This window comes from Dromaius novaehollandiae, chromosome 3, assembly GCF_036370855.1.
Source record: "Dromaius novaehollandiae isolate bDroNov1 chromosome 3, bDroNov1.hap1, whole genome shotgun sequence".
NCBI classification, from domain to species: Eukaryota; Metazoa; Chordata; class Aves; order Casuariiformes; family Dromaiidae; genus Dromaius; species Dromaius novaehollandiae.
This window is the reverse complement of record NC_088100.1, coordinates 71,077,170-71,104,392: the sequence shown is the minus strand read 5'-3', so window position 1 is coordinate 71,104,392 and position 27,223 is coordinate 71,077,170. Positions and strand designations below refer to the sequence as shown.

The 27,223-nt window shown below is 37.3% G+C and overlaps 1 protein-coding gene across 2 annotated transcripts in view; it reads left to right on the top strand.

Annotated features, from left to right (window-relative positions):
• The window catches only part of ESR1 (estrogen receptor 1), a 184,934-nt gene that overhangs the window by 133,610 nt on the left and 24,101 nt on the right, over positions 1-27,223 (top strand). For both annotated transcript variants that reach the window (XM_026122228.2, XM_064509138.1), the window contains exon 6: positions 20,665-20,803. In XM_026122228.2, the coding sequence (XP_025978013.2) occupies positions 20,665-20,803 (139 nt within the window). The remainder of the gene's footprint in view (positions 1-20,664; positions 20,804-27,223) is intronic.

The window sequence follows — 27,223 nt, the reverse complement described above, 5'->3', positions numbered from 1 at the left end:
CAGTAGGCTCGGAGCCTCCTGCCCCGCTCTTCCGCCGGGAGTTTGCTGGCAGTGAGGTGTTCAAGAGTTTATTCAAACTGGGGCATTTCAGTTGCATAAATTCTCAAACAGGGGAAATGGAGTGAAAAGAAGAAAAGTAGTTTGAGAACCATTGTCCTAGCTTGTCTTTTCACCACCAAGGTTTCTGTATCTAAGTTAAGGCTTTCAGGAGGTTGAATAGTTGCCTGTTTACACCATCAAGTATCTCTTTTGTCTATCACATTTTCTATTCTGAAAATGTTTCACATGGAGTTACCATGAAATTGAATTTCTGAAATTATTTTTAAAACTTGCTAATGTTACCCTTCAGGCTTATTAAGGGGAATGCTGTGTGCGCAGTCTGTAGGCCATAGCCAGACCTGAGACTGGGCACTGCTGAACCACAGGGTAGGGCCTGTCCTCAGGACCTGCGAGAGGCTTTTGAGATTGAGGTGGGGAGACACTGTGTGTGAGTAACAGGTGAGCTGGGGTAGGGGCAGTTACTGCTGTTGGCAAGATGTCACAGAAATGTAAAGAGGAGGATGGACTTGTGAGGCAGGTAACAAGATTACAGAACACTGGGATCAGTAAAAGCCTGTGTTTTAGTGAAATATTTGTATGCGTGCAAATAAAAGGAATTACTATTTGCTTCCTTCATCTGAGGTATGTTCAGTGTCCTGTAAGCTGATGCTATCAGTGTCCTCTACTTGCTGTGTAGATGACTCTAAAGTTCACATTGCCAAGATAGAAATGTTATACAGGTAGAAACACTGAATGGCTGAGGAAGCTGCTGTTCCAGGACTGCAGTTAAATGAACGTTCTTCTTGGGCCAGGTAGTGACTGTTTCCCCAGCGTGCCCATTACACAAGGACCTCGAACTAAATGCTTGCCTTAATTGGACTTGAAGCACGTGCCTTCAAGATCTTTTTTTTTTCTCTCCTGACATCTACCTTGCTTTTTGTTTTAAGTTCTAGGAATATCAGTAAGATTTAATATGTCATGCTCCTAATCAGAAGGAAAGGGAATCTTTGAATAAGATTAGAAGTAGTCCTTGAGTGTTTTCTAATACATATCTTGCAACTGTACATTTCATATCTTTTTGTTTATTTTTACTAGATTTTTTTATGAACTCCCAAAGCTAATTCTGTAACTTTCCAATTTTTTTCTTTGTCTGGAAAAAGAATGAGACTCTGAAGAATAAGTCATGGTGCCATTATGCAACTTCGTCAGTCTGCTTGCTTCCCTTTCTAAGAAGGTTTTGTGGCTAACCTTGCTATAACTAGAAGCTCTACTTCACGTGTGAGGTGGTATTTTGTTTAAAAGCACAGTAAATGTCAGTAATTCTTTCTGATGTATAGAAGTGCAGTAGAATAGAAATGGGAAGTGTTACAGAAATAGAAAATGTCATCTGACTCACAGAGGTAGTTAATTTGCAGAGAGATGACTTTGCCAAAAGCTATCGAATCAAGCATGTTAACCAACCCTCTAGCCTCCTTGAATTTAGAAGAGCTGTAATCAGATACAAGTTTATAAAGAGATATAGAATGAAAGTAACTGTCTCTTACTTATATTGCATATTTATAATTATTATTCTCTGTGCAAAGGACTGAAAATGGTTGTAGCCCTTCTTCTAGGTAAATGAGTTTCTATTAAGATGGAGGTGAGTGTGAAATATGCAGTAAAAATTCACTTTTTTTTCCACATGAAGCATGTTTCTGAAATTTAGGAAAAAAAGGAATTTCCCTAACCAATTTTTTGCATGACATTTATTCAATGAGAATCCCAGTATTTCTTTTTAAGTGCTACAACATGTTTTCCCAGAGTTTTATACTCTAAGCCAAAAAAAAGAGAAATTGCCCCTTGGATATTCAATGCTGTTAGTCTTAGTTCGCTTCTTCGTTTGTGGAAGTGAATGGTTTAAAAAACAGTTAATGCAGGCATCCAAAGCTGTCCATTTATTAACTCAGCACAATAATTATGTTCTACTCAAGTTTTTTTTTTTTTTTAGTGACCTTTAGAGCAATGAACCTCAAATTCGTCTCTTCATCTGAATATCCCTGAACTATGTGCTGAAATTTAAATTTAAGCCTGAATCCAAATTAATGTGTAAATTTCTGTTTCTACAAATATGCAAATGTCCAAATACATTTGGTAAGATTATGGAACTACTCAACGTAGGCAAAGTTCCATATACACAAAGTCACTTTAGAATTGGAGCCTAAAGTGCTATTACAAGGCCAACTCTACTCTGAACTTTCCAGGATAAAAAATATTTGAATTCTCATTTTGAATTTTTGAATGTTGGGGCTTCAAGACAAGTTGTCTCAAATAACAAATATCTTCAGCAACCAAAATTGATGTATTAATGTCCTACGAGTAATCTTGTTTACCTTTTTGTCATATAGTTACCGATGAGAAATAACATACAGCAGCTAATGAGCAGCTAACATTCTTTTAACAATAAAAACTTACATATTAGAGTTCATTGGTCATTCAATAATATACATGTTCATTTGGTAATAAACATCCGAAAATGAAATTTGGTTGGTCTTGGCAAATAAAGAGGCAAAAATGAGCATCTGCAGTAATAATTTTGATATTTTAGCCAAAAACTTAAGGAAATGAAATACTTTATTTCTTTTAGAAATAAAATATTACAGTTTATCCTTTTATAAAAATATTTCCTTATATTTTCCTTTAGCTGATAAGTAATTTACACTCTTGGACTAACGTATCTGTCTTTGAGTCTTCAGCTATGCTGAACCCTAGAGCTTTCCAAGAAACGCTCATTAATTTCCACTCTAAGTAAACAGTAAGTAATGATCCTTCCTGATTTATTTATTTCTTAAAATAATTTACAAAAAGAATATGCAATTGTTAAAAAGCACTGATGCGATCTGTATGTGCATGCACACATACTCATTGTTCCTTGTTCACATAATTCACACAAATTGGTCCTTTTACTTGAGGTTTAATAACTTTGGCCTAATTCTTTTAGTTTCTCTCCAGTGCTACATCTCTGAGCACAACAGGCTGTAATTCCAATCTTAGAGGTTATTTCAGTATTATCTGCTTTAATTTTCAGTTCAAGTGAGTCATTCACTAAAATCTCATGTTAGACATATAGGGGTTTTTAAGATATGTAAAAATAACTAGGAAAGATTTATTGTAGACTTCTAGATAGGCTCTTACCCTGTCATTTCTGATACATCACTACAGTAGTACATTATATGACACATCTGTTACACAGTTCATTTATTTTCTCTGATTATCTCTCCAGGAAATGGACTGTGTGTAATGAGCATGTTGTTTTGTCTGTGTTTTAGTTGTGGACTGCTGTGAATTTATGCTAGCAAAAGCAAGTTGAAGCATATCCCAGACTGGAATGGGCAAGGAGAAGTCTGTGATTGTCTTGTTCCTCTAGGAGCTCATTTTCAGCCAAGAAAACATTGTCTCCCGTCCTCCTTACAGATGGTTCGGTTGCTTTTAAGAAACGTAGCTGTCCACCACAATCCTCAGCAGGGAGATGTAGGTGAATTATTTATGACTTCAGCAAAAGCATAGGTCTAGCTCTAAAGACTCTTGAGCCCCTTGAATGAAGAAGTCCTAGAACCAGGAGGGACGAGATAAGATCTTGAATTGGAGTTACTGGCTTGCCCAGGAATAAGATTAGAATATAAACGAGGGGAAAACTGCAGTTCAAAGTCTTGCCTAGACTTCAGACAAAATGTGATATGCCCCCTGTTAAATTATGTTTTGGGGCATTTGAGGTGTTTTAGGAAATTAAAATTCAAGAAACTTTAGTTTATTTGATTTACAAAGATAGCGAGTGTGGCATACCGGGTTAATTATAAATATTTCAGAGAATATTAAATCTTATCAATAGCTTAATAATGAAGTGCTTTCTACAGCAGCTGCTATCCTTCAGAAAGCATGGCTGCCCATTGAGAAATGGCTGCATAGGCAGCTGACAACAGGTGAACCAAGTGTTTACTAAAACACTGAACAGTCTAATTGGGTATGTTCATTACATTAGAAACAACTGACCAGAATATAGCCAAAATACACACACTAGTATCGTCATGCTAATATAAATGAATATAGTATTACTGAGTATGTCTGACCTATTTCAAAAATCCCCTTTGATTGCTGCAGAACTAATATTTCTTATGTGTTTCAAATAGATTTATAGCACATGCTTTGGAGGTCTGCAGACATTGATGGAAAAAAAAAAACCTTATTGCACATTAAAATCCATTATTCATTAGCATGTTAGGTTGGCCTTTTATGTCCTAGAATATTACATCTTTAATCTCTGCTGATTTAAGTGGATGTTTAGTCCTAATGCAAATAGTGAGCAGCACTTCCATGGCAGCTTCAGCAGCTCTAAGCCTGGCTGTGATGGTCCAGTCCTTCCCTCATCCCCAGCTGCTGTTACTGCCCCTTGGCATCATTGGCATTATGTTAATGCAACTGTGATGAGCTGATGAAGGGAACTGATCTACAAAAGGCCCTACAAAACAGCAATATGCCTCACTGCATGATCGAAGAAATACATGTGTGTGTACAACTCAAGGAAGAGGGGGTGAAGATGGGATTGCAGTTACTGGTATACATCAGCTACGGTGGAGAGATGCTCTGGCTGTAGTTTCACATGTATTTCTGCCTGTGGCAGTGCAACTGAAGCAGTTCCTGCCCTTCTGCTGCCCCCTGCGTTGGCTGTGCTAGAAGTGTCTGGGCAGCTGCGCAGGTAGCAGGATGGAGGAATCCATCTGGATTAAAAATAATGTGCTCTTTTTGAGTTAGTTACCTGTAACTTGAGTGAGTTCCCTTGTCCAGTTCACCACTGAGAAATTCAGCCAGCTGAAATGACAGGCTGACACTAGAATAGGAATGAGCCCACAGGGGTTAAGATGAAGGTGCTGGAAAAAGAAATACTCATGTATCTGTATTGTTAACAGTAAAATACAGCATTAACTTGGTCTTCTTCAAATTTAATTTTTCTTTATTTCTACTTTAACAGAGAAGTCTTTTCTAATCTCTCCTATGTAAAAGGCAAGAGTCATCTAGTTACTGCCCACATGTACAGTCTTTATGCTGCTTGCTGAAGTATACATTGTACATCTTCTGCTTTGTATATTCCTGTTTGTTCTGCAGTATGTTCTGAAATACTATGTCAGAACTGTGAGGGGCTGGGAGAGCTGAGCGGAGAAGGCAGGAGGGTAATTTTCCCATTGCTGCTTGTTTTGAAAGGCTGGAGAAGACCCCAAACTGTTATATCAAGAGGCACTCTAGTTCTTAGAGGGTCACAGTCACTAGGTTTACCTCCATTCCTGGGCTGCAAGAGACTGTACTGCGCAGAAGCAGACCGGCTGCTCGTTTGCCTGTGCCATTTGGAGGATATGGGAAGACTCTGGTTTACTTTCTGCTGAGTTACCCTGTGGTTGCCTGTCCTATCAGTTATTTTTCAGAAGTTGTTCTTCTGTCTTTGTCTTCCAGGAAGACACCAAATTCTAGAAGTTCTCTGGGCAAAGTCTGTGCTGTATGGGTGGTAGATAGTGACCTGAATCGATATAGGCATGTGGCAAACTCTGGGAATTAATGACTGGTTTCTATTCTTCTTCTGCAAGGCAGAATTATGCAAGTTCTGTGGAAAAGGAAAGCTGTAGTATATCTTACTTAATGATGGTGGAATAAGCCACCAGTATTAATGGGTTAATGTCTTGCACATGTTAAAAGCTGTATGCATGGACAGGGTCTCAACTGACGGAGAAGAGCTGTCAGTGAAAACCTAGCATATTTATCAATGCCTCTTGTGACTTCATTTTTTCCCCTTAGTATTCATGTGAATACAGATACAGAGAATCATTGACTTTGATGTGAATACCAAATGCACATTTGTTTTCCCAAGTATACATATAGGGTTATATTTTTTTACACTGCGTCTTTTAGGAAGAATGTTGCCTTACCATAGGGAAACCCTAGTTTTGCTCCTGGCTCTGCCAATGTGTTCCTGTGTTAAATTTGTGCAGCTCTTAAAATATGCCAGTTTATCCATGCCTAAATAGGTATTACAGTACTTCATCTGTTGCATGGGAGTGCTGTGAAGCATACTAAACCCACTTATTCTGAAACAAACAAAAACAAATCTAGAGAGTCTTAGCCTGCAGGTATGAATATGAATTAAATCTGTTACATTTTTATTATGCTTGTTATGCTCCCATTTTATGTCTCATCAATATGCCTCTCTTAGCCACAAGTTCTCCTGCTTCTTCCAGAAATTTTATATGGGGCTTTATCCAGGTGTTATGCAAGCCTATCTTGAAAAGTGATCTTTGATGCCACTATTTAGGTATCTCTAAGAAAAACTGAATTATATCCAAGCCTGAAATAATGTAGTATAGTAAAATACATAATTTATTTGACATCTGTTCTGTTTCTTAGCTCTGTTTCTTCTCTATTTTTGTACCTTTGTTCCACTCTAAACATTTCTTATTTTTTTGAAGGGGCCACTTCTAAGCAAGTGTTCAAGAAAGATCCTAACATTAACATCTGAAGGAGACACTGCTGGGCAATATAAGTACATTTCTCTTACTATCTTATTTCAGCAGAGAAATCAGTCATAGCACTCTTTTCTTTAAACTCCAGATGAGCCTTTTTTTATGTTCTTTATCAGTAGTAGGCCTTCTGAGAGATTTTGGTAAAAGGCCATCATTGCAATCTGATGTATTCAGGTCTGCCCTTCTTCAGCTGACAGTGAATAATTGTTACCAGCTTTCCTAGGAGATACTCTATTTACAAGTAATGTTGTGGAGTAACTTGTAAATGCTGATTTTGAGTAGGTGGCAGATAGAGTGGTATTAGCTTGTCAGTAAGCGCTCTGAAATAATTCAATAGTGGGATGTCAGAAGTGTCTTAGCTCTTCCCTGGCTATTTCGATATAATTCTGATGAGGTGATCCCTCCTTTTGTAACAAACTGCCAACCTGACACTGTGCCTCCTGGCTCCCCGTTCTCTAAGTGGATTAAGTGTAACTGACTTTTGTAGGGCTAGGACTATGTGTAAGTGTGTTTGTATGAGCTTATAAACATATATTAGCTGTAGATGTGTGTAATAGTTCCAGCCATAAAAACCTTCCGGATAACATCAAATGTGGGCAACATCATTTGGGCAGCAATCAGATGATATTTGCTGTCTCAGGTTTCATGCACCAAACACAGTTCTGCTTCTGAGGACAGAGGCTTTCAGCCTGAAAAAGCCTTCTATATATTAATCAAACCATGTCCTGAGGGTCAATATTGTGATGCTATTCATAAAATGTTCTCTTGGTCTGTGTCTAAACTGGAAGGAATGGTTCTATCTCCTGACCCAAGCTAACAGTTTTATTTTCATCTGAGAAGTATCTATCAAATTCATGATCCATACGCAGGTGAAAGACAGAAGAAAAACAAAATAGATCAAACATTCTATGTAAATGGGGAAGATGAAAATTACCACTTTTATAGGCTGAAAAAAATATTGCATTATAATTACAGGAATAACTTTCTGAATTTTAAGTTACACATTTTTCTTCTATTTTTTCTTTCTTTTTCTTCTTTAATTTATGCTGTTTTACTTATTAGAAGATATTACTATGATTTTTTTAATGTAATGGAATTCCATGCAACTTTCCAGTCCTGACAGGATGATAAATAAGGTTTATAGGTCCAGTTAGTTTGGACAAACTTGTACACTGTTCCAAAGCTTTTCCAGATGTCTCCATCAGAGTTGTGTGAACAATTAATTTCTTTGTTTCCTGGCAGTTCCAAACAATAAAAAAGAACTATTTTAGCTTAGTATAAAATACCATTTTAAAGCTTTTTGAGAGATCATAACTGTTTCAGGTGAAATGAAACATTTTATTTAACAGAAAAGAATACATTTAATTAAGGTTTTGGATGTTTTAGTTACACACAGAATCACACACAGGATAGTTGGGATTGGAAGGTGCCTCTGGAGATCATCTGGTCCAACCCCCCTGCTTGAACAGGGTCAGCTAGAGCAGGTTGCCCAGGGATATGTCACTTATTTAAAATCAGAACAAGAGAAGTTTGCAAAAAAGGGCCTAGATTTAGTAGACATTTAGATACCTTTCACAGTCTTGAGGAGAAATAGATGCCGGGCAGAGTGCTGAAAGCTGATAGGAATGCTATGTAGCCCCTGATAGCACCAGCGTAGCCTGTTTGATTATTTCTTTTGTTTTGTGGAAGTTGACAAGTATTCTAGGAGATTTTTAACTTGTCAACCTGTCACTTTCCCATGTAAAATGTTCTGTCTGAGGACTTCCAACCAGCTCTAGCTTCAGCATACGTCTCGGAGGCAGTATAGGAGCTTGAGTACAAGGAGGTGATTCTCCAAGTGCAATACCTATGTTTTATATAAATGCATATGGCTGGTGCATGCAACGTGAGTTGGTGGTGCATGCAACATGAGATTCCTTAGGTCGTCTGAAGCTTGACAGATGCTGAAATTTGCTGTGGTTTTGTTATCCATTGAAGAAGAGTGTGCAACAAAAGGGGCTTAAGTGAATGATGCGTTTTCTGGGAACATGCAGCTTGCTAACTTATTAGGTTTCCCTGGACAAGAAAACGAATATAAATGGTCAGCTGCATTCCAGTGTCTTGCTTTCCCTGTAATGTATTCCTCTGCTCTGTCATATGGTGACACTCCCACACAGCTGCTAAAATGCTCTTGTTGTTGTAGTGGTTAAAGGAAATTGCTGCCATTAATTTTGCTGTCTTTTTTCTCTTTGATGTGTCATTACAATTTCTTGGATAATTTTTCGGAGACTGGGTTCTGTTCAAAAACAGTTGTGTAGGGCTGAAAAGAATAGGATGGGGAATAAACTTCTGAGCCCTATTTATATATGTTTCTGTTTCTGTTTCTGTTTTGATACTAGTACAAACCAATGCAATGAATAAGAAGCTGTATGTATACGTACATAGTTTGTGTTACTCATATAGGTAGGCAATACACAAAAGTAGGACTTCTCCAAAAGTGAACAATCTGAAGAAATAAAATGGATGCAGGTGCCTTAGTCTAGCTAGTTTTATTTCCTAATGACTATAAAGAATGACCAGACCATGAACTCTGAGGTTATGCTTCATTTCTTGGGTACAGCACATTATGTTCTGAGCAGTTTCTATTTGTAGTCTTGAAGCAGTTTTAATCTTCACGTTCACTATAGGCTTGACAGTTTTTCCTTCTTTTCCTTGGGTTGCAAAATAATCCACTTTACTGTTAGTTCCAGATGCTGTTGAAATGAATGTTCATTGTTTCAGCAGTAAGTCCAGTGGATCCTTGAAGGAATAGACTGTGGAGTAGAAACCTTACTGTGGGTTTTATGAATGAGGCGGGGAAGATAAGGAGGAACTCCTAATTCTAACAAGCGAAAGTTGTTATAGTCAAACATGTTAAATTCAAAACTGACATTTCTTGTGCTTCCAGGCATAGATGGAGATAGAAGTTGAAATGATGAAAATTTAAATTGCAGAAGAGTTAAAAAAAAAAAAAAATCCTAGAAATAATCAAAAATATAAACCCAGGAATTTAGAGACATTTAGAAGCTGGCAAACAATAGGGTTAGCAATCATTAATTTCAGCAGCTAATTGCTTGTATAATATAAATAATGGTAGTTTAGAAGAATGGCTGAAGTTGATCATTGAGTCTGTTACCTTGTAAAGTAAAATTAAGCAAATCGTATCTCCTACCCAAAATGTTCTTAAATGTGTAATGATAATCTTTAGGTCTTTTCTATAGCTCTTCTAATCAACGGATCTCAAGACTGAACAAAGAAGATATTTTTATCTCTAATGTAAGTGGGGAAACTGAGATGCAGAGAAGTAAAAGTGAGCTCTCTGTGGCAGAGTAGGTCTCCAGATACATTTTAATCTGGAGTTTCATTCACTTGCCACACCTATCTTGTCACCCAGATGGCATTAGAGCGTGCAAAACGTCTGCGCTGCCTCTGTCTACCCTGAGGTTTTTCAAAGTCCTCTTACAATTCATCCAGCAAGGGCCAGTCTCCTTGAGCAGTAGCAAACAGCGCGTGTGCAGTGTTCTCAGCAAGCCTGCACCACGCCACGGGAAATCACACATTGCTACACCTATCGGTACTGTTTAAGTACCGGCCAACCCAAAGGACCTTTGCCAGCACCAGTGTTTATAAAATTACTGCAAGCATATGCTGTAGGTGCAGCCTATAAAAGAGGGGCAAAGCAACTAGGAAGCGTTGCAGGCTGATTTTTGGTTTTAAAATTCTCCCCTGAAAACTGTGTTTTGAAGGATCCATTTGAAATCTCACAGGGACATACCTGAGTGATCCAAAAAGCTGTGAAAGGGTCTACTTCAGTATCCTTACCTTTTTTCCCCCCTCCAGTGACAATATGCTTTCTCAAACAACTGATGAGTGATTGCTTAAAGACAGCTTTTGCTCAAATGATTGTTCTTAACAGCCACAAAACCATCACTTATTTATTAGATTGTTATTGGAACACAAGACTTGTATTTTAGTAAGGCGATCACCTGAATGCTAATACTCTCTCTTGGCGGCAGCCAAATATACAAAAAAAAAATCCATGTCATGCTGAACTTGAACTTAAAACTCACGGCCAGTTTATGCAAAGGGTTCTGCCAGTGGCACATTTTAAGTGGTTGCTGCTCCCTGGCTGCCCATAGCTATCCTTTCGTGCTCTTCTTGCCGTGTTTTTTCAAGCAGTTAGATGAACAGTTAAACCAACAGAATAAACCAGGAGAGTAGCAGTCCTGGTGGGGAGAGGATGGGGAAGAACAAGGTGGAGAGGTCAGCTTGTGTTTATGAGCGTGTCGTTCATGTTCATAGAAGTCAGGCAAGAATGCATGATCAGCACCACTAATGATTTTAGCTGGATCTGCTATTGATGGAAAACAGTTTGCATAACAGTGACCTCTCAAAAATTATAAATTCACATAAACTCAACCGTACTTGCAACTGGCCTGAATATTGGTATAAATTTAGAGTAATGGAACTATGTGCTGCTGAGACAATAAAACAAAATGAGATATAATACTTTATCCTGTGTATTTTAGCCTGCAGCTAATGCATTTTGCATAGTATCCTCCTTTACCTCTATAGTGACAGATTCAGAGAACTTACTTGAAATGGAAAGCCTGAGCAGAGGGCTGATAGTCTGCTCCTACACTTAAAATCATTGGGAACAGCTTCAGGTATCTCATTCTCTGTATGCAGGCAGTGCCTTGTACATTTTATTGGCAAGCCTGAAATCCCTGAGAAAAAGCATAGCTCTCAGTGATTAAGGCACTGTAAAGGTGCATCTTACTTTTGTCAAAGTCTAGCCTGAATCTCTGATGTCTCGATTACAGTCCAGAGATGAATGATAATTAACATGCTTTAAATAGTGACTGGTGTAGTGCTGCAGGAAATTGTCATTTAATAATGAAAGTCATTTTGCTTTGCTCTTTTGAGATGCTTGCTTCTTGTATAGAAAATATACATACTCCTCCCTTTTTGCTTTATAAAAACAGTATAATAAATTTTCACTAGCAAATTGGCAGGCCGCCTTCATGTATTAATGAGTGTGTCAAAACCAGGAAAGAATCAAAGCTTATCTAGTTCATTGTATCCAGGTTTTCTGCTCATATTTTAAACAATTTTCCCCCTCCTCTAATTTGGTGAGGCTTTCTTTTCTTTTCTCTTTGAGACAAGTTTAGTTGCTTCTGGCTGTCTCCTTTTTACTGATTTGCAAGAAACAGAGTTGGCACTTGATTTCAAAGGGACTTCTGCATCCCTAAGATTTTGTGGCTGAAAGGATTAGAGTGTGCTAAGAGCCCGCCACATCTCGATCCTAATCCTGGCTCCTCCTGGATGAGGCACTTAACCTCTCTGTGCTCTATCTGTAAAATGCATTTAATAATACTTAATGGCTTTACTGCCCTTTGAAAATGTAAAGTGCTATGTGAGTGCCGATTACATTTATTATGTTCCCTGATGAAAGGCCTCAATGTATTTGTGTTAACTGGTACTGGTAATGCACTTTCTGGAATATTCTTTTGTTAACCAAGCAAAACAGTTACAAAATAAAAACTGGGTTTTAGTCAAGTCAGACATACAGACACATGCAATGAAAATCAGGAAACTAAAACCCTTGGCTTCATAGGGTACGTCAGTGCTGCATTTGCACCATAGCCTGGAGCTACATTTCAGTACAAGCTGTCTTCTCTCCAAACTGTTTCTGTGCAAGGGAGAGACAGTGAGGGAGAAGCCTTCAGCTTTGGACACATGGCCTGGCCATCCATCAGCTCAGGATAGATTTTCCCAGGCAATCAAATCCTATAGGCTAGTTCTTGCAGGGTTGCTGTTCGGCCAGGGTTTACTACTCACCAAATCTCCAAGAGCACTCCCAAGCTGGAAGCCAGCGCCCGGGGTGGGGATTCACGCGCCCCTACTAGGCTGGCGCAGGGCGCATCTCCCCAGGAAAAACGCCAGCCATCTTTGTGCTGCATTGGGCACCTCTGACGTTTTTCTGAGGCAAGACAGCAGTATATCATATAAATGTTGCAAGGGTTTGTCTGGGGAAGATAATGTATGTCTCACTGGTGGTGATTATCTGTCATTACCACTTAAGTGCTTTTGTGGCCCTAAATCCAGGTTGCGCTTGGTGCAAAGTATTGGCCTTGACTAAGTTAACTCCAACTTGGATAACTTCTTTACAAGCTTGCTTAGGGGCAGGAAATTTGACGTAGGACAGTATTTATTACATGTGATGTACGCTGGATGTTTGTGCATCATGATTTAGAGGGCAGTGCATCAGAAGAAGGAAGGAGAAATTCCTTCCCTGAATGAGGCATTAGCTATTTGAACCAGGAGTGTCTTCAGGTGCTTTTTCTTCTCTTAATCCAGAAAAGATGTGGACTGGACAGGCCTAGAAAAAGTGTGTGCTTCTTGTGAAAGTAAGAAGTATTGATCAAACTGGTAATACTTTACACATTTCTGCGACTGAAAAATGGTTGAAACAGTTCTCATTCATCTAACAAACACATTTTGGAGTTGTCACAGTGCAGCTTTTAGGTGGAAACATAATTGACCAGCTCCTAAAAATGGGATTCAAAACAAAAGCAACAAACGTGACCCCCTGCAACATCCATAACTGAAATTATGTTTATGGCTGTAAATGGTAACTGTTATTTTTCAGAAAGAAGCTTAGAACCAGTAGATCTTATACTGGTAAATGTGAAATAATTTTTATTGTTTTTAAATAATTAACAGTAATTGAGAGCCGACGTTCTTCTCTCTGATCTCATCTCTTTTCATTTCTGACAGACTTAGAGGAGAGAGTTGGTAAGTTTGGATTTGTATTCTCCTATATTATAATCACACAGGCAGTGAAAAGAGAGCGAGAACTTTGAAAGAAAGAGTAGACAAAGTGTTCAGAGTCTCTGACAATTGTGCCACTTGCTCTGTGTCAGCCTTTCAGACTTTTCTCTCAGGGACTTAGCAAATTGTAGCTAATTGTTTTTTCGGACCCCACTTACAGAAACAAAAGCATGGCTGTCTCTTTAAAAATTGAAAGAATGAGAATGTGTAATTATTAAGCAAAATAGTTGGATCCAAAGTATTGGATTTTAGAAATTATTGATCTTTAGTCCTCAAAATAGGGCTTGATTTAAAACACTGGAGGTGCGTCAGCAATTAGGCCAATATGTCCATTTCATTCTTCAAATGTGCTGAGGAGGGAGAGGTTAACAGTAAGTATTTCCAATTATTTTGGTGTAAAGATCTGTGGAAAAAAGTAGGAACAGATAGCATTGCAGAAATAGCCCTGGGAATACTGACACTCCTGGAATATGGACTATAGTGTTGGTGATTACCAGACTGACCTGTCCTTGGGTTTTGCTTTGTTCTGCTGCTGCTGTTAGGTACAGACAAGTCTGTAGGCAAGGTGTAAGCTTTAGCCACTTAGCTGGACTAAGAGGTCTCCTAGCTCAGGCTTAGGGCATGATCAGTCCAAGTGACCTATGCAAATTTGGACAGAAACCTTGTCTTATGCCCAAGATATGTAAATCATTGTGGTGGCCCCTCTCTGCTCAGAAAGGAGAGCTGGACACTGACCACGCAGCTGCGCATCATCCCTGCTGCAGCCAGCACAGGTTTCATGTCTTGGTCAAACTGGATTCTCACAGTGATGACTGAGCTATTGATCCTTTCATGGTGGGTTAGGTTAGGAGAAACAGATGCTGGTTTTCCTCTTGCTGGCTGTTTCTTGAGAGTGAAATTTGCTGTAGGAATTATTTCTCTATTTTCCTGTTTCATCTGTTTAGACATTTTGTGTCTGTATAAACCTTAACCTTAATCTTAATTTGGTTGTTTTATCGAATGGTTGCTAGCTATTATGTAGCAGCACCAACCACTACTTTCCCACTGTCTTTGCCAACCGAATTAGAGTTTTGTTCCAGATGTGGCCTACGACATGACTGTTGCATAGCTGAGATACTGTATTGGATTGTAAATAACAGCCTTTTCCAGTGATTGCTGCTACTTTTCAGAACCTTGCAATAAGATAGAACAAGATAGTTGTTAATATATACAATTTTAAGATACAGGATGTGGAATGTTCTGATTTCCCATGACATTTCTGTATAGTATACATTATGTATTTTTTATTATAGAAGATACTATAAAAATTCCTGTTGCTGTCAGGTTAGAGATTTTAGACAAGCAGACAGGTCATTTTAAAAAAGATAACCTTTGGAGTCTGATAGATGTGCTTACTCTGTTCAACATATTCATAAGTTATCTGAAAAAAAGGAGTGAATAGTGGTGATAAAAATTGCTGATAATTGCTGAAATATTAAGTCAACTAAGGTGATGAAGACACATGACAGACTGAAACGCTGCACAGTCCTAGTCTCAACTCCTCTGAAAGAATATAATTGAACTGGAAAATGCTCAGAGAAGGACAGTATGGATGTTCAAAGGTGAAAGAGGGAATTTTCATCTGAGGAATGGCTGAAAATACATACTAAAACTGTTCTGTTTGGAAAAGAAAATATTGACAGAGATGTGATAGAAATCAATAAAATCATGCGGGAGATAACAGCTTAGGAAATGATGGTATCTTCCAATAAGATGATTAGGGACATCAGAAGACTAAGAGATTTTTCAGAACAAGCAACAGGAGGTGATGATTTTCACAGTGTTAACTTAAGGTGTGAAACTTCTGCTGGAGGATATTACTGCCAGAGTATATGAAAAATCTGAAGTGGATGAAAAGTCTGCTGGGGTTCAAAAAGCAGCTGGACAAACTTGGAGGAAAAAGGTTAAGGAACATTAAGTACAGAGAGACCATCTCTGGCTACAGAAGTCCCTGAGCTGCAAATCACTGGAGCCTGAGAAAGCTGTTTTGCCATAAGCATCCAATATGCTGGATGGGCTTTTGGTATTGCATTTTAAACTTTTTACTAGTTTTATTTCATTTTCCTTCAAAGCAGCTGGAGAGCGAGAATCATCCTTTCTGGCACAATGTTGCTTGTTGCTTTGAGAAAATGGGCTAAAATTTATACTTCAGGTACCATAGTGGTAATTAAGATGTATAGTATAAACATATAGATAGGATTGTAATTGGATCAGATAAAAAAAGAAGATCACTTTATGATTTGTTGCTGGAAAAAAATAGTCTGAGGAATAGCTACTTTATTCCTGCATCTTAAGAGTTTTAGTAGAAGCTGTGAAATGATGGTAATTAAATGATCCCCAGATGATAGTAACAGTGGTGCAATTATTTTTTGTTTGTAGGATTAAATCTGCAATGACACAGGTGTTGTGTCTCAGAGAATGTTAATTATTAAAAAATTGTTTTTGATAAAATAGAAAGCTAATCATTAGGTCAAAAGTCATTAAGTTACAAACTTACTAGTTTCAAAATATTTGATTGGTAAAATATGGCATATATCTATGTCTATATATCTATATATATAGTTGGCAGTTGTCTCAGAGTATTGCATGGTTCACAATGTATGTAAGGGTAGCAATACATGAAAACCAGCTGAGCTTTATATCTTTCCATACTGTAACCAAACAACTTAGTGCATAGACCTTTTCTGTGTTGCTGTCAAGGATATATATTCTACCTAATAACACTCTTTCCGCAAGCCTCGTATTCTTTCATTGTGACCTTTCCCTTTGGGCAATGGTCTCAGACTCCCAGTTTACAAAGGGGTTTGTTCATTACTGTTGTGCATAGTTATTGCCGTTCTTCTTGCAGGATGGTAGGGTCATACAATTTTGGATTCCCAAGATTTATTTCACCTCTATAGAATAAATCTCGCTTGCTGGAGTAGGGATTCTTACAGCTTTTCCTCCATGGATCTGCTGCTGCTTCAGCATGTCTTATTGTCCGGCAGAGAGGGAGCTGTATCATGTTGTTACTGGTGTGGTGCATACTGCTGCTTTATGCTAGAAGAATTTATATTAAAAGGGTTAATCAGTTTAGTTTAAACATTGCTGTTTTGTGTTCTATACTAAGAACATAAATTTAATTGCCACCTACCCTTAACTGAGCTATGTGCATGTTCTAGCTTTTCAGAAGTTCAGATTTTCATATTTATATAAGAGCTTTTGGAACAATCATTGTGTTTTATATTAACAGTCACTCAAAAGTACCATTAATTTATCTCTGTATGAAATAGGGATGGTCTAGCCATGCCTTTTAAACCACAAGTGCCTCGCTCCTGCCAGGTGTACGATGCATGATGGCATAAGGGCAGTCTAGGTCTTGTGATTTTCGGCCACACAAGGATTTTCATAAGTCTTATAAGGTCAGTCTGTTACATGGAGTCAGGTGTAGGTTACATCCATAAGCTGCAATTAATTTACCAACAGTGAAGTGAGGGTCTGTCTTTTCCCTGAGAGCACAATAACTGAAAATTTAGAATCCAAAAGTACTTTTTCTTTCAAAACTTGCCAACATTAAAAAAACACTGATGCAGTGCACATGTAAACATAATTTTAGCTGCATTATAATGCAGCATGCTCTGAGTGATGAATTGACTAATGCTTTATTCATTATTTTATTTAACCTCCCATAGCATTATTCTGAATTAACTTGCTTGGACAAGAATATGTCTTAAAAATAATAATTAAGTCTCAATTAACATTTCTAATCATGGCAAACTCATGGAACTATAGTATGCTTCTTGGACAATAACTGTCTTTGTGGTTAACAGTTGCCCTTCATTTATAGTCTGACTTGGTGCAGGTTTAACTTTCAGCACGGGCTATTCTAAGTTATGTCATAATCATTGTAATGACATTTTCTTTTTCTTATTTAGATATTTACAAATTGCAGTAATGTAACCCCTTCAACCTATTTGGCTTCCAAAAGAGTAAATAAATCCTGGGTACTCTTCACTAAAGAGCATGTTTTTTTTTTCAATGCTGTAGTCATTTTGATGTTTCTCCATCATTCTCTCCAATTTATCATCCTCCTTCTTGAAGGGTGGTTACCAGATTCAGGTAACACAAAGGTAATTTAACTTTCTTACTTTCTTGAAGTTTCCCTGGATTTTTATAGAGAAGCACATTATAGATGCAGCTTCCCACTGAAAGCTTTTTCTCCATCATTTCCAAGGCCTTTTCAGAGCTACTGCTGTTACATCTTGTATATATGGCTAATGTTCATTATTTTAAATGTTTGTCTTTATGTTTTTTTATCATGAAGCTAGCCAGTAATCTAGGTTGTTTCCATTATTAACCTGCTTTTTGCATTATTTCCTACATGCCATCTGAATTATGATTTGTTTTCTTCCATGACATCATTAAAAAAAAGTTATGTAGGACAAAGAAGTGAGCAGTATGGGCTTCCTCTAGAAACACGTCAGTTCAATGAGGATTTTAATTACCCTCTCACCATTGCATACTGAGACCTGTAAGTTTTATTATCAAATGTCATGAATCGTCAAATCAAATGTCTCATAGAAGCCTGTTTCATCAAAACTAGTATTTTTATCAACTAAACTTCTAATATCATCTAAAAAGCCATTGAGTTAATTTGATAAGATTTTCTATGAGTTACAGTTGATGTTCATTATTATACTACAGTCTGTTAAACCTGTATTAATCAAGGCTTGTGTTAACTGGTTCTGTAATATATCACAAAGCAGATGTCAGGCTGTGAGATCATTTAATCTTTTAAAATACTGACACGCTGTAAAATTGAATTACATGAAGAAAGGAGTCCTGTTTTGCATACTGAAGAAAGAAGTTCAAATATTTTTTGAGCCCTATGAGATCTGTTAATTCCTGTTTGGTTTCTGCTATAGCACACAATTACTGTCCTCCCCAGGAAAAGCAGCAGCATTTCAATGCATGTTGATGCTATTCCTATATGTTTTGTTTTATGTTTTGCAAAACTCTGGAGGGAAAAGACTATTGAAAAGTAAGAAGTCGTTGAATGTGCACTGAGTTTGAAAAGAAATCTGTGGCTTTCTTTGTTCTTGCATTTTATGTTGAATTTAGACTTGAGAAATGGCTCTGACTTTACAGCACTGCCAAACATTTTGGCACTCAGAGTATTGTAGAATGAGCAGAGTTTTACAGTAAAGTGAATTAGCACAATTGCAACAAACTCAGTTTTTCTGCAGCAAAGAAAACTTTCCACAGTAGAACAGAGTGCAATCATGTGAAATGATGGCAATATAACTGACTCTTAATGCCCTGAATGCAAACGTCAAATACCACACAGGGACTGTGTGGTACCACACAGGGACCTGGTGTGGTGCTTGTCAATCATAAATTAAAACTCCATCTTGTGATGTGTTGTCATAAGAAAATGTGACAATGCTTAATAAGAAACATAGTGTTTATTGTTTGTTCTCCATATATGTGGATAGCAGTTTATTTTTGCCAATTTCATTCTTGAATGCTGTAATTAGTGCTTTATAGTTAACAGCGCTACTGGTTTAAGTTTCAGCTATATTGTTTCAGGCTGTTTGGTGACTCAGGCAAATGCCATTCCATCTGTGTGAAGTCTGAAAGTCGTCTTTGCATTCGCTAATAAAGGAAAAATACAGGGGGAAAAAGAAAACTATTTTTTTACGATAGCTTCCGCTTTCAGAAAAAGAGCAGGTAATGCAGCTCTCTAAATCCGCTCCTAGTGGTTAATATATGAGCTTTATTTCAGATACGTCAAAGCTGTTCCATTTTTTGAATGATTCTTTATGAATGGACTGATTAGCTCTCAAATATTTTCATTTGAAAAAATTATCACTGTTCTACAGAACAGATGCCATAGAAACATTTTCTATTTTTTCTGTGAACTTTTTGTTCTTTCTCTTTGTTATTTCAAAAATTTATTTTATAGCACAACAGTTATCTTTATAAACACATGCCTTACTCCTGCCCTGCCCCCGATAGTACTCCAGAGGATGTCGGGTTTACTAGTTGAAATTGATTCTAGTGAGAACATTGCACAAAAGCAAAATCAGTGCCATTTACCAGGCTGGTAAGGTAGTTTACCCTGTAACTTGTATCCTGAAGACCAATATGGATTAATTACAACTTTAAAAAATATTAAACTGTGGCAAAGATCAATAATATGTTTCAGATAGCCATAGCACTGCTATGTAACGATTAGTAAAGGATAATAATATTTGTTTTGAGGGAGCTTCTGCATGTTTTTATTCTTAACAAGTGCATGCAACTAAAGAATACCTCATGCTAAGGTCTAATAAACTGTGTTATGTAATCCCCAAAACTTTCAGACTTTGGACTTTCAGTCTTTGGACTGAAAGTAGCATTCACGAAAAGTGAGATTCTCAGCAAGACAATGATATTATTTGTTCCATGAAATGAACACAGGAAAGACCACTGTCATTACACTTTCTTGTCTACCTTCATCATTATTCTCATATTTGTATTTAACTATTGCTATAAGCCATGTCCTCATTTTGGATCCATTCTTTCTAGTGTTGTTTAAACATACAATGAAAGAAGGCAGCTTCTTCCTTCAGATGCTGTGATCCAATGTAAATATAAGCAAATGACTCATTCAACTGTGCTGTGATCAGCATTTGCTTGCTAATTTATTTGAAATGCTGTATTAGGCTCTCTTTAACCCAGATGTGGCACTTGCAATAGGCTGAGTGTTCCTGAGCCTGTAAAACTATATTCTGCCAGAAAACTGGTCTGGGATTAGCTGATTAGAGCTATCATTGCATTTTATAGGAGTTGTTTTCCCATTTTGCCTTCATCATGTCCCAGGTAACACAGGATTGGACGCTCCTTTCTGCAGTGTGCCCAGCTTCCCAGGCCACGAGCCACAGGCACAGGGAGGGAGATGCTCCGCTGTGTCTTGCCCTGCTCTGGTGTCAGGATGCAGCCAGGGCACAGCCAGGACCCTGGAAAGTGATCATTGCTCTGTAGGATGGAGCCACACTGCACTTAAAATTAAACAAAACTCACCCAGACAAGGCAAAGAGGACAAATGTCTGTTTTATTGCTTTTATTTTTGGTTATCCAGCTCAAATGCACTTTTAAACCTGATTCTCTGAATAATTTTGTTCCACTTGCAAAACTGGAGTATGTTTACTCTGTCTTCTGTTTATTCTTTCAGGATTCGTGGATTTAACACTCCATGATCAGGTCCATCTACTGGAATGTGCCTGGTTAGAGATACTGATGATTGGCTTAGTCTGGCGCTCCATGGAACACCCGGGAAAGCTTTTATTTGCACCTAACCTATTACTGGACAGGTCAGTCTGCATATTGTTGTTAATTATTTAAGCTAATTTCTTTCTCCTACAACCAGAGTAATTTTTAGCTTGTAGTCATCTCGCTAATATCACAGTTTGACAGTATGTCGTAGGTTAAGCAGGATTGACCTAGTTGGGACTAGAAAAGATTCTCTTAAACCCTAAACATGCTCTAGAATGTGATTCTGATAGTTCAGGAGATGCAGAAAACTTCTGGAAGTCATCTGCTGCTGGAAGTACTTCCTTTCAAAGGCAGCAGAAAGCTCCTCTTATAGTATGTATAGTTTGTTGCGAAACTAAGAAGGATAAACTCCTGAATCCTAATCACTTTATTTCAGATAATTATTTCTGCTTGCCTAAATCCTCTCATGTAGACTAAGTTAAAATTGGTTGATCCAAGCAGCCAGCCAAAATTACGGGACAAAATCCCGATGGAGTCTAGGCCATAAACTTGCTCATTTGTGGAGAAGACATTAGGTTCTCTTTTTTGGAACACCATAGTCAAATGTGTAAAACTTACCTGCTTGCTGTCCTAAGACTCTTCTAGCCAGCCTTTCTAAGAAGCTGTGGGTGTTTCTAAATGAGAGATGGAAAAAATGTGTCTGTCATACAACAATATCTTGGATTTTAGCTGGCAGTCTTTTCATGAATAAAAGTGGGAAGATAAAAATGTGTTTCTTTAAATATGTTCTAGCTATCTTAATGAATAGACAAGTGTTCTTTTTTTCCAGTCATAAAAAATTTCAGTGCTGAGACAGAGTGTTAAAGGAGAATAAACAGTAAGCTAGGAGTTTGACAAAAGACTGTGGCAAATCTAGTGACAAGTGGTAAAGATATAGTTATCCTAGCTGTTGGTAGCACTCCTCTGTTGAAAGTCACCACCCATGTAGCAGAGTTGGCTGGAGCTTGTGTGTGGACATTAGTCACTTCCATGTGGAGTTAGGCAACTTGGTGTAAACTGAGGATGAAGGAAGAGCTGAGTTAAGGCACTAGAATATGTGGTGAAGCAGCCAAGACCTGGATGTGCACCCTGCTCTCTCAACCCCGCTTCCAGAGGGACAGGAAACCATAGCAGAGGTTGGGAACAAAGTAAGAGGTAGTGCCTTCAACTCCTGCAGCCATTTGTTAGGTTAAGGAGACAAAACTCTTACTAGCAGAAAAGCTGATTCTCTTCTATTGATAACATCAAGGTTATAGTAAGTAATAAAACAGTTGGGCTTTTAAATTTCTTTTAAATCTACTATCACTACTTCATTAAGCTCCAAAAATGTATGACAAAATGTCTGATAGGTTACTAACAATGTTCTGTTGCTATGTGTTCTGAGCAGCTTTGCTCTGTTGACTGTGGGAAACTGAGCTTTCATTTCTGTATATGTGCTGTGCTAAACCTCTGATTTTTTAAAATCTCTTTGCAAAAAATAAAGTTTACACTTTGTATTTTAATGAAATATAAATTATAATGCCCAACAGTATAATATGTAATATTTCATAGGGATAAAAAGTAGATGTATTTATTGCCTTAGTAAAAACCCCGTTCTACCTGTGGAAGCATGTGATCTGTGTGCCATGGAACAAGATACATATGAAACACATTCTCATTTTGTGCAGTGAAAATAGCAGGTATGGCCTTCTTAGACTGGGCAAAAAGTCAAGAAAACACTACTCTTTTAAAATAATTTCTTAGTTTGCTTAAGAAGTAAAATTTACTGCTGTAGGAAAGCAAAAACAGTATATTATTGAAAACTGCACTATAAATTGTAATCTTACTTCCAAAGACCCAACCATTCCACATTTCATAATGCAGATTGTAAGAAAAATGTGAAAACTGAAGAGCAGAGCCAGAGTACTGTTTATCCTCCTCTTAGCTAAGACAAAGAACTGGGGAAAAGATATGAGACTTCTTCCTCTACAAGTAAAAATTCCCATACTCTGAATAAAATGGAGTAGGAGTAGATGATTCGTGCCGTTTCAGCCAACTGTCTGCTGGATTAAGGGTGCAACTGAAACCACACATTATTTTAGAGATAAATCAATTAACTTTATAACAAGCTTTTTGTTTTCTGACTTTCAAACAAGACTGTTCCTAAAAATGTAGATATATATTCTCATTTCAAATAACATAATACATCTTGTGTTTTTAAGGCATCATATATTTGCTTCCCTCTGCTTGGTGGGGATATTTGCTGAAACTGAAATACTAAAAGTACTTGACATTGGGGAGAACTGATATGCTAATTAACTCTCGATGTACTAATTAATTGGTGCTAACACTGTGTGTTAGCGGTGTGCTGCCTTGGTTTAGGAAGCTTGCCTTTTGAGAATGTTATAGGGCAGAAGCATATTCTTTGTCAAATTTGAGAAGACAGAACAGAGCACAATTCAAAGTGTGTTTAAGTCAATGGAGTCATTCCACTGAATCAAGTACCTGGACAAATATTGCAAGAATGCAAATGTTTAATGCATTACTGTTGTTGATTTAAATAATGAAATCATCCCATTTAATGGTTAAAATAATGGAAAAGTTGGACACGATAATACAATTTTCTTTCATCTGTGCTTCTGCCCTTAACTTTCAGCGTATTGGTTACAGGGTAACCAACAGGGTAACCTTTTCACTGTTTTCATCTTTCTATGAGGATCCACAGCATTCTATCCTGAATCTCCATCACTCTTTTCCTGTTACGTGATGTATGGGGTTAACAGCATTTCAAATACAAATTTAACTGCTGTTTCTAATCCAGACTCACCAACTGCAGACACTAAAACCTTGGTCTGTCTCTAACCTGTGTTTTTTCTGGAGTTCAGCTGAAGTTCAATGTCATTAATAGGGAGCTCTTTGCCACGCTCTGCCTACACCTCTACCTCTTCCTGATCATTCCTTGCCACACATCATCTCTTATTTATACATCTCTTTCATTTTTCACATTCAGGCTTATCTTATATCTGACAGATTCTTTCTGTCTAAAGTCTCAAAGATATAGTTTTTGGTATCCATCTGTATATAAAGCTCAGGTCATTTAAAGTTTCATTAGGACAACTTCATTCCCTCTTGGCTAGAAAAGATACAGTGTTGCCTGTTCCTATCTATCTGAAAAGCATTTAAAATAATGTTCCTACTTTGCCATTTTTGAGCAACTCTGATTTTTTTGTTCTCCCAGTTTATGCCTCCTGTTGTGTCATATTAAACGTCAGCTTGTCTTCTCTTTGAAGATCTTTTAGAGGCTGTCTCTTCCCATTCTGTGAGAGTCTACTTATTAAATTTTCAAATAAATACCTCTGTGATTTTCCCATGCAACCATTCACACCTGGAAGACTCCTTGAAAATATCTGCAAAACAGCCCTTCTTGACTCACTTTAAATTCCTTCTTAAAACTTTGCTTTGCGTATTAAAAAAAAAAAAAAAAGAACAATTAAACTGCCAATATGTTGAGACTACTGCCTATTGTATGGATGAATATCATCTCATTATCCCTTTCTATTCTGCCTTGTAATTAGATAGGGTGTTCTGTGGGGTAATGCGCATTTTCTTATTCTGTTAATGCAGCACCTAAGCACTTGAGACTTGGTTCAAGATCAGGACCTTTAGCAGTCAGCTCATCACATATAACTAGTTCATTTTGTGGTGTACAATTGATGCTATTAAAAAAGCTCAACTGACAATAATTCTAGATTAGGAAAAATAGGCCTAATCAGCAAAGACAAAAACTCAAAGAGCTTGCAATTAATGTGCAGTACCTAATACAGTAAAAAAAAAAAAAAAAAAAAAAAAAAAAACCCACTCATAAATGCAATACTTTGATTTGCTGTTTTTGATAATTAATAACTTGTATGAGGCAAATCTAGAAGTAAAGGCGTAGGTTTCCAATGGGATGAACCAGATGTTTCCTGTCTGGAGCGCTCCCAAGAAACTAGACCTTAAAAATGTCATTAGACCAGGACTGAAATTTTTCAGGACTGACAATAGGCTGTTTATAATTTTGAGGAAAATGTAATGTTTTTTCAGGAATAAGAAAGAGGCGTATTTCATCATGTTTTTAAAAACTGTTTGTTGCATTGAAATATCACTCTGATCTGCGGTTAGTTAAAGGTTTGGAGTGTCACTCAAAGGTATCTTGCCAACTAGATGCTATTCACACCAGTATTGTAAAAAACCTCATGGTTAAAATAGCTGAATTGCTAACTGAAGTGGATGACTTCTCATCTAAAACAGCCTCAGTACCAGCATAATGTAGGATGCAGTGCTGCTTTTTGAAAAAGATTGGTGAAAGTTCAGACAGATAAGCCTTATGTCCACTCTGGGAAAACTGATAGGATATAGTGAAATGAAGAGAATTAGTGGATGCATGGATAAATATAACATAGTGGTAAAGTGTCACCATGTGTTTTGTAAAGGGAAGTCATGTGTCAAAAATACATAAGAGTTCTCTGAAAAAATTAACAAGCAAATGGACAAGGGAGATCTCATTTGATTTCTGAAAGTATTAAACAAGACTGATAATAAAAGGTTCTTAAAGAAACTAAGGTACCAATACGAAAAGAGAGAGGGTCATCAAATAGATTAAGTAAATTGTTAAAGGAAAAGAGAGGAGTAAATGGTCAGTTTTCTCATGTAAATCATGTTTGGAATCCATACAGTGATCAATACTATTCAACCAATATGTACATGATCTGGAAAAAGGTGTGTAAATTGAATAATGTTTGCTGATGACTGTAAGGTATCAAATTAATACAAGTGAGAGCTGCAAAAAGACCTTCACAATATTGAATGTGAATTATTGACAGAAAAAAAAAAAGTCAGAGAAATTTTTTTGTAGACAAAAGGAACTGGTACACAAAAGGAAGAGAATAATCCTAACCTTCATAAACTGGATCCTTAGCTCATTGTTCCACCCAGAACAAGATTTCATGGTTAAAGTAATCAGTTCTGTGGAATCAGCAATTTATTGCTAACTGAGAGTTTGAAAAAAAAATAGGCTATACCTCCCTTCCCAGGAATCATTATGACAGGAAAAAGAAATAATACATAACATCATTACGCCACTGTGTAAATCCATGTTGCATCAGTACTTTGAAAACTGTGCCCTTCTGATTTTTCCCACTTTTAACAGGGATATTGTAAAACTGAGATAGGTACCCAGAAGGGTAACATAGGTGATCAAAGACAAAGATGAGCTTCCATACAAAGAATAACTATTTAGACCAACTGTTCTACTTGTGAACCTAAATGATGGAAGGAGAATGAAACAGAGCTGATAGGAATTCTATAAAGTCATGAGCACATTGAGATCTATAGTAATCCGCTATTTATATCTCTTCCAACCTAGAAATAGAGGTAATCACATGAAATTAGCCAATGTAATTTCAAAACAAACAAATGATATTTCTTAATATAGGAGACCCAATATTAAACAAAGGCCTAGTTCACCCAGGGCTAGATAAACCATTGGTACGAGCCAGTATGGTTGTTCTCCTGTCATGTTCTAATGTTGTTTTCTTATCATTATTGAAAAAATGTGTAGCATCAAACAATCAGTGTGGGACTTCAAAAGACAGTTAAATGTAGTCAATATTTCCGTGTTTAGATCAGGTTATTTTCTTCTTTTTATGGAGAAATCTAGGTGTCTACTATTCACATTTTGATTTGGAAACTGTTGTTCATTTCCCCTTCCAGTGCTCAGTGGAGCTTTTTCATCTCGTTTTCTCATCCAGAAGAAACTGAAGAGTTTTCCCTTTACTGACCTCCATACTGAGCAATGGCAGGGGGCCATGGTTCTCCTTTTTTACTGCAGCTAGCATTAATAGCATAAAGACTTACAGCATTCACTATGACTGTGAATAATTTATGGTTTTTATGGATATGGTCTGAAAGTTTCCCACCACTTCTGAAAACAGTGTCTTCCCAAGGTGTTTGTTCAGTTAGCACTTTCAGACACTTTGACAGACAAAAGATTAGATACAATTAAGCAGTAACAGAATAAAATCATGGAATGTTTTGCTAGTCTCTCACCTTGTAAAATATTCCAAATGCCTCAGGACATCATATCTTTAGTCAGTCTGTCTCTAGAGCAAATGAACATTTTTTGGGGGGGTGGGGGGCCCGTTGTGTAATTGTGGGTGCATCAATTACCATTGGCTTAGAAAAATGGAAGGAAAATGGTTACAGATATTTGATTCAGAACACTTTGCTAGTGATTTGCTGCTCTTTATTGCCTAGGGAACAAATCCGTATGTACCAAGTAAATCCAAACTTGCAATTCAAAATAAATTTGAAAAAAAAGTACATTTTATTTTCATCCCATCTTTTATTGCAATATGCTCTTCACTGGAAACCCAGCTCAGACAATCATCCTGTCATCAGGTTGGTTACATGATAGAACTGAATGCATCAAGCTGTAGAGAACTAGTGATTCTCTTGAAATA